The sequence below is a fragment of the Enoplosus armatus genome, chromosome 15 (assembly GCF_043641665.1).
Source record: "Enoplosus armatus isolate fEnoArm2 chromosome 15, fEnoArm2.hap1, whole genome shotgun sequence".
In the NCBI taxonomy this organism is placed as follows: Eukaryota; Metazoa; Chordata; class Actinopteri; order Centrarchiformes; family Enoplosidae; genus Enoplosus; species Enoplosus armatus.
Window position 1 is genome coordinate 5,455,054 of NC_092194.1, and position 7,703 is coordinate 5,462,756.

Consider the following 7,703-nt stretch of genomic DNA (forward strand, 5'->3'; position numbering starts at 1 on the left):
ACGTTGTTAACTGTTGCTTGTTATGACTCTTCAGTATGACGGGCTGCACACTTTCCCAGAGTCCTGTTCATTTACACTTTCCTAGTGGCGTGACAGTAACCGCACCTGACTGTTTACTATTTTTTAGTCAAAGGGCGCCAACTTCACCTGTCTTTTCTGAGGTGGGCTCCACGCGATTGCCTCGACAATGAGACTGCAATGCCGCGTTTGACCACACAGACTGACATTTACCAGCCATTACAACCCAGGGAGGGGCGCTGTTTCACTCATTAGAGGAAACTGAAAAATGCAATTCATATTAACCCTTTAAGAGACGGATGTCAACAGCAGAAAAATGGACAGTTGTCAGAGGTTGCAGTCCCTGTACAGCAATATTAGTTTAGTTTATTACATTTTCAGGTCAACCAACCATGTAACCATGTCCCCTGGTGATAGATGTCACATGTAGGACCCTAATCGTGAATATTTATGACTATAATATGATGTGCTCCTCCAAGGCTGCTGTCTGACTAATCCCTAACCTTAGATTTTTTTTATTTTTTTGCATTTATTGAAATATGCATGCAACACAATACAGTGAAACAAAGTGTTAAAGGAGGGGGTTACTCTGTGGTCCCCATAACTGTGCAGCCATTGTCATTGTCTGCCTCCACCTCCTCTTCAGCCACTTTTGCCACAGTGCCTTCTGGGAGAAAGGATATAGATATAACACACCCAGTGTCCACACACTGCTCCTTTTCGGAGGCAGCATCTCTCCCACTGTTAGTCCCCATGTGGCGCTCTGCCGCCTGCTGACAGGGAACCAGAACTTCCTCCATGTGTCGATCAGTGGTCCGATCATTATGACAGAAAGGCCCCACAGCTGGAACTTGATTGTTGTTGCTGTTTTGGATGCCACAACCAATGTGATTTTTTGCCTTTAGGTGTCTGATCACGAGGCCGCTGCACATGAACGATATCAGCAAGCAGGCGAAAGCAGCCAAGGTGATCACAGCCGCCCTCAGGTTCCTGACAACAGTGTTAGTGTCCTGAACCTGGACGAGGTACTGGACCACAGTCTTCCGGTGCACTTTACTCTTTACTGTTTCCACCGTCTCACAGGTGTAAAGGCCAGAATCAGAAAAGGAGGGTCTGATGATGAGACCCTGGCTGAGTACAGTGTGTCGGGGGCTGGGAAGGAGGATGCTGTCAGAGAAGAGCCAGATGATTGGGAGGTTTGTTTTAGGGGAACATGGCAGGAACTGCGCTATCTCGACGGTGAGGTGGACGATGGCGGGTGTCTTTTTCACTGAGGAAGAAATCAAGCACTCACAATATTTATCTACATCCTACGCAATGTAACAGAGTTTCTATTTCAATGTCTGGAGCTGGGGAATAGATCACATGAATGACATCAGACATATGTGTACTGTATGAGCATATGCTAATGTTTAACTTACACTTGGAGATCGGGCACATCCTGATGTCTCCATCAGTCAAACTCTGAATCCTGCAAGAAGAGAAATCTCTCTTTCAAGCTCACAACACAGACTTACTCAAGTAAAAAAACATGTTCTTGAAAGTAAATAATCATAAGAGGTTTGACTTACATGAACCCAAGTAATGCGCCAACAACAGACGTGCATTGTGATCTGGTCTTGTCCCAGCCACAGTATGGGTCTCTGGCAAGAAGGCAGTCATCACACGATGTGTAGCGGCTGCAGTCCCTTACATTAACTTGAACAGCAACATTATTGCCGCCACTGTACAGCTGGCCCTACAGAAAGAGTTTAGAGCTGTCTTCCTACAAGGTGGCTTCTAAATTATAACTCTAAAGATCAAACATGACATGAAACTCATGTCTCAATGGATCAGGGTACCATGTACCACATTTTACCATATTGGATTTGAATTTGGAAAACAACACAAGTAACTTGAGCCTTACTGTTTTGGAGGAGAGCTGGAGAAAGTTGACAGGCTGAGGAGTTTGAAACAGCTGCAGCTCCTCGATGATGTGTCCATCCTCACCATCAAACCTCACTGCCTTCTGCAGCCAACCAGAGTCTGAGGGAGAAGAATGGATCCAACATGGAGTTCGTCTGTCAATACACCTCAGGTGTGATTTGTGTTACTGGTGTAAATGCACGTCTGCATATGCTACTGTAGCTGCATACCTGTGCCAACAAGCATAACTTGATACTGCCGTCCATCCAGTGATGTGACCTGGTCCACCACAATCTTGGAAAATCGTGTCCCTGTGCGGACCAGCAGAGGCTTGCCAGTTATTGGTGTAACCACCCCCTCCATCAAAGGGTGGTTCTTTACAAACAGCAGGATTATGTCTGAGAGGTCGAGAGAGGTCATCACGCCCTTGGCCCGCTGTTCATCGTTTATGCACTATGAGAACAAGACAGAAACAGATTATACTGAATGTCATCAGATGAGATTTGAACGATGGATAACAGAGTTATCTAAGTGCTTCTTTTAATCCAAGTTAGATATAATGAGCCCTAATAGTGATGTTATTAAAATTGCTCTTGGCTTGGTACCTACTGAACCAGGGTGAGGGAATGGCTCCTCTCCTGTGTATGTGTCCCAGCTCCCAGTATCCCTCTCAGTCAAAAACCTCCCGCTGAACACCTGGCTGATGTCTGACAGCTTGTACAAACAGATAGCAGACTGGCTGCACGCCCCTGAGGACTCTCTGTGACGGAGACAGAAACTATTTCCTGTTATTTTATATTTTTACTGTGTATTACTGTGTAATACTCATCAGTTGTATACATTCAAAGCAACGAGGTACGTACTGTGGATACATGTAACTTACGAGTTGGAAGTGAATGTGGTGTAGAAGATGCTATCCCTCCAGTTATTTTGGTCTCGGAGCAGGAAAACGTCCTGAACCAGGGACGGTGAGCCAGCGAATGGACAGTCCAAACGGGCCTTCAAGAAAGAAGTCCACTTTCTCTGCAGGGTCCTTTTGCCCCCCAAGTCACTCTAAAACAACACATACATTGAGTAACATTAGCTTAATGTACACTTGTTAAGCTAGTGCAGGTGTTTTGAGCTCCTGTGTCAGATGACTTCAGAGACTTACCTTACACACACGGGCAATCCTTGACACCTGGATGTTGTCATGATATTCCTCTACAGCACTCTCAGTGAAGAACAAGAATACATTGTCGTCTTCACCATCCTCGCTGTTTTTGCTTGCTTCAATGAGGCTCATGGAAATCATGGTCGGCTCTGAAACCAAACCATTAAGAATATGAAACCACAGCGTACAAAGTTCTTACAAGGCCTGGAACCGAAAAAGAACTGAAGTGTTCAATTATGGACGGAAGAAAACTGACTTCATTCAGAATTCAAACTTTCTCATGAAACAGTTCACTGCAGCCTGTGTTGAATCACTTTGTTACTATACGAGTGCCCACATAAGAGCAGCTTACCGTTGAACCAGGAGCGTTTCATTTCAGTCTTGAGAGGGTTCGGCCCATGCCTTCGAAACACCAGTTCTGTGCCCAGAAAGTTGGAGGAAGCGGCCGAGTACAAAGTGTTTCCTGTCAAGTGAGAGGAAGCGGCAGTGTGTGTCATTACAAAACTACTATCCAAACTCATTACAAACTTACAAACTGACCCTCTGCTTTTTTCTTAATATTTCTCTGAGGAGAGTAGCCATGACCAAAAAAAAGAAATAAAGTGCTCGGAAATCTACTCACCATCCACAAGGGAAACAAAGCGTTGGTTAGGGTCAAAAGGAACTTTCCCCCTTCCCGCCTGCTTCTTTCCTTGTAGAGACACGCTTCCATTTGTGAAAGTCTGTTGAAGGAGATGTTTGCGAGGCTCAATTAATCCATCAGTCCCATTGTTTTTGATTCAACACTTTGGGAAATACACCCTTTCACTTTATTGCTGAGAGTTAGATAAGAAGTGTCGATACCACTCTCATACAATAAATATAACGCTGGAGCCAGCAGATGGTTAGCTTAGCTTAGCACAAAGACTGCAAACAAGGGGTAACAGCTAGCCTGGCTCAGTCCAACGACAACAAAATCCACCCATAAACACCTCTAAAGCTCCCTGATTAACATATTGTGTTTTGCTTGTTTAAGTCGCACAAAGACCAAAGTGTAAAATCTGTTTCCAGTCTTTGTGCTAAGCTAAGCTAACCGCCTGTTGGCTCTTGCTACTTATTCAACAGACAAACATGAGAGCGTAGTGGCATTGATCTTCTCATCTGACTCTGAGCAAGAAAACTGAGACTACTTATTGAATCAGCTGTCTTCGGGAGCACAGCATTTGGTGTCTCTGGAAACTTGAGTAGAGTTACTTACCATGTAGTCACATGCAGGGTTGAAAGCGTTTGTCCCACATACTAGCATTTTACCATCCTCTAGTGTGTGTAGAGTCCGGATGAAGTTATCGCATTCCTGTTGGAACAAAGGGGATTAAAATGAGTGAAACTTTATACTGTAAACTGTGTTGGATAGTAAAAGCTGCACTTATAGCTGATGATGTTCACTAATAATTCACTTCTTACTATACCGTTGTGTCCTTGCCCTTCATTTGACAGAGGGCTTTGTCCACTGAACTAACCGTCCAATTGACCTGGAAGAAAAGAGAGTTAGCGATGACCTTTTGTGTTTATAGCCTACTGTAAGTGGAAATGTAAAGGATTCTTATGGTATTAGGAAATATGTGTGGTAGCCAATAGTTTAATAGTTCTGAAGTTCTGATAGCCAATAGGTTAATGTTCTGACTGCTATTTTTGATACAAAAAAAATGTTCACTCTGCTTTTTACATGCTATATTCACAAGGCCCTTTGTGCTTGCTTTTGAATACACTTGACTTACTTGCATTTGAGAAGCCACTCTGGCTTATTTGTTCTGAAGTGCCACTTAAGAAATCAAAGCTTGTTTTTGAGTCATTGTTCTCTAACTAAGGAAATGATGAAAAAACGTGTTTCTGCGGCTCCAGGTTTGTCCATCAGAGTTTTTGTTGTACTGTGTTTGAGCATGTGAAAAAAAACGAATTCCTGCGCATTCATTGGCAGCCGTGGTTTTGACTCAGAAACAGCTGGGAAAAGCTCCTTTTTCAGTGTGTCGGGTACAGCAGGCCAGTCAGTCTTACCTCACCGGTCTTTTTGGTGATGTCCTCCAAGCTGAGGCTGAGCACTTTCCCCCTGGCTCCGATGACAAGCTGGCCGATGTCGTCTCTTACTATCAAAGAGCTCAAACTGCTGAAGCCAGACTCTTTGAACTGTTTCCAATTCAAATCTAAACCAGACAAAAGGACAAGGAGCTGGAGGTCACATTTCAAACCCATGTATTTTAATGCAGTGTAGTTGTTCAGTGTGTTTTTTTCATACTGTATAGCCTGCACCATGTGAGTATTCCTTACTGCTGCTGCATGCTGTAATATGTATTTTATTGTTAGTCCTGTATTGTCATATAGGCAATGTTCTATGTGGATTAACGTGTACATAGACAGCCTGTTATATGTTAAGTATTATATATAAGTGATAAATGAGATTATGCACAGTGTACCATTAATATAGTGATACAATCTCATTCCAGCTGTGAGGCTCCCTTCAAAGTGCCGTCTGCAGTTTGAATGTACATTCACATGAGATGCCTTACCTTGGAAGGAAACACTCCTGCGGGGTTTGTTGCTCGCTGCAAGGCCTTCACTCATGACGAGGAGGAGGTAACAGAGCAGCGCGGGAGGTCTCATCGTGTCCCGTACAAGCCAGGAAGAGCACGCCACTTTGCACCAAGTTTGGCTTCAATGTGTAAGTTGCGTTGGAAGATATTGGATAAGGACAACAGCAATGATTTCTCCCGACAGAGACTCAGTGTGTCTCTTTTTTTTTTGTCCTTTAATTCTTACCTGTTGGTGATCTCATTCTCTGAGAGAGAGAGAGAGAAAACAGGTTTGTTGTAAAGCAGTCAATATTTTTTACTCTTGTTTGTTTTGAACTCGACGTGTAAAGCGGATTCACAGCTGTGTCAGTCTGACCTGTGCTCTTTCAAATGCACGAGAATCTGGACGCGACCGAATTCTTATACTAACGGCTCTCGGCAGTTTGGACTCCGAGCCTCTGTTTCATGTAACTAGATTTACTCTCTTTTACTGTTACTAGTTTTCCATCAGCTGTGGTGGGACAGGCTACTTGTGCCAGGACTTACTGTATAAATAACGGTATCAACAAGTAAACACATGCATCAGGAGTGGTTATTCTCAACATATTGTAAGGACTATTTAATTTATTTTCTTTTTTTAGATCTTTATTAGGCTGTACCCTGAGCGAGTAACAAAATACAATTGTAATAAAATAATAAATAACTCTTCAGTCTAAGTTATTGAACTTGTGTGAGTTTATTTGATTCAGTAATGGTTGCACATACGTGATCAAAACACTAGTTAAAACTGATCATATTTCAAGTTATTATTTGTACATTAGCTACAAGTATCTTGTTGTTTACAAGTAAACAATATGTATAATACATAATGAAACAGACTGCTTGATGTTGTTAATCTGCTTTCAGAGTGGCCCTTATTTTAGATTATTATATAATTTATTCAGTCAAAAATAATAGTGTAGTGATAATGCTAATGGCATAAAAACCAATTGCTGCCCTCTCTGTGTAGGGGCCCTGGGTGCTTAGTTCCACTATTCCCCTCACTATTACGCCCCTGCTGCCCTTTATCATGAGCTATGGAGGGAAAGAGTTAATACCAGAGTTTCTTTCTTCCTCTGTAGTTTTTAGTTTGAATGAAAATGTGCCACTACAGCCTCAAACCACTAGAGGGAGCAGCTAAACTGTGATTTCCACAAGAAATGAAGAGTTCTGCTGAGACTGCAATGTGAGGTCAAAACCATGAAGGACAATGTTTTGTCTTTTTATTGAACAGGCGTATTGTAAGATTCAAGACCACAGTTAAGTTTATTTGCTGTGCATGTGTCTTGTGTGGAAGTGCGAAGAGGCGAGTCTAGAAAGAAATCTTTCACTATGTGATTCTGAGAGATAAACCATGCATTAATTACATTTTCCACAAATGTATTATTTGATCTGGTTAGACTTGTGAGCACCAAGAGAATTTGTTGATATATCTCATATAATTGATATGAATACAACATATGTGCAGATATAAACCTTTGCAAATCAGTTCATTAACAAATAAGCTCAATTAAGGAGCTCACTTACAAGCATTTATATCTAATATATCATGGGACCTATGGTGAAAAATCAAGCAGCTCCAGTACCTTCTGATTTAACAGTGTGAGAGTTTTAGTGCGTGATTTTACTTTAAATTCCCCCTGCACCCCCAATGGGGAACTTGTCTTGTCTAGCTATGGCATAACTTGAAATTATATCGTTTTTGAAATGTTGTTCTCTAAAAATCTCTAAAAAAGTTTGTCTTAGTTTTGTCATTTTGATTAAAGAGGCTTTGCTTTCATTTGACCTAACCATTAGTAGATATATAAATATCTTCATATAGCCTATGTTTGTATTAAAGGAGGGAAAATTCAAAATCTAAATCCTTGAAGTCCAACTTAATTTCAGTTGGAGTTTAAGCAAATAACACAACTAAGATTTTTTAACAGGAGTAAAAAATGTCTGAGATGGTATGAAAATGTGGACTTGTTTGTGGACATGTGTTTTCATATCTTTAATATTGAATTATCTTGATTATTTAATTCATACATGAATTTGACTTA

At 41.7% G+C, this 7,703-nt stretch overlaps 1 protein-coding gene across 1 annotated transcript; it reads right to left on the minus strand.

Annotated features, from left to right (window-relative positions):
- Positions 1 to 602: 602 nt before the first annotated feature.
- On the minus strand, positions 603 to 5,713 carry LOC139297986 (semaphorin-4E-like). Its single transcript, XM_070920804.1, has 14 exons — positions 5,620 to 5,713; positions 5,111 to 5,256; positions 4,525 to 4,587; positions 4,314 to 4,409; positions 3,699 to 3,798; positions 3,429 to 3,539; positions 3,077 to 3,225; positions 2,807 to 2,976; positions 2,533 to 2,683; positions 2,154 to 2,376; positions 1,925 to 2,043; positions 1,590 to 1,756; positions 1,440 to 1,489; positions 603 to 1,288 (listed from the first exon to the last, which is right to left on the minus strand). Exons 1-14 carry the CDS (start codon positions 5,711 to 5,713, stop codon positions 603 to 605), a joined length of 2,325 nt encoding a protein of 774 aa, XP_070776905.1.
- Positions 5,714 to 7,703: the final 1,990 nt, after the last annotated feature.

Bases quoted from the DNA above. Each gene is read 5' to 3' on its own strand.
- LOC139297986 (XM_070920804.1), bottom strand. From the start codon at position 5,713: ATGAGACCTCCCGCGCTGCTCTGTTACCTCCTCCTCGTCATGAGTGAA. The intron at 5,257-5,619 runs GTAAGGCATCTC...TGTCTGGTTTAG, and splicing joins CAGGAGTGTTTCCTTCCAAG to ATTTGAATTGGAAACAGTTC. The intron at 4,410-4,524 runs GTATAGTAAGAA...TTGTTCCAACAG, and splicing joins TGAAGGGCAAGGACACAACG to GAATGCGATAACTTCATCCG.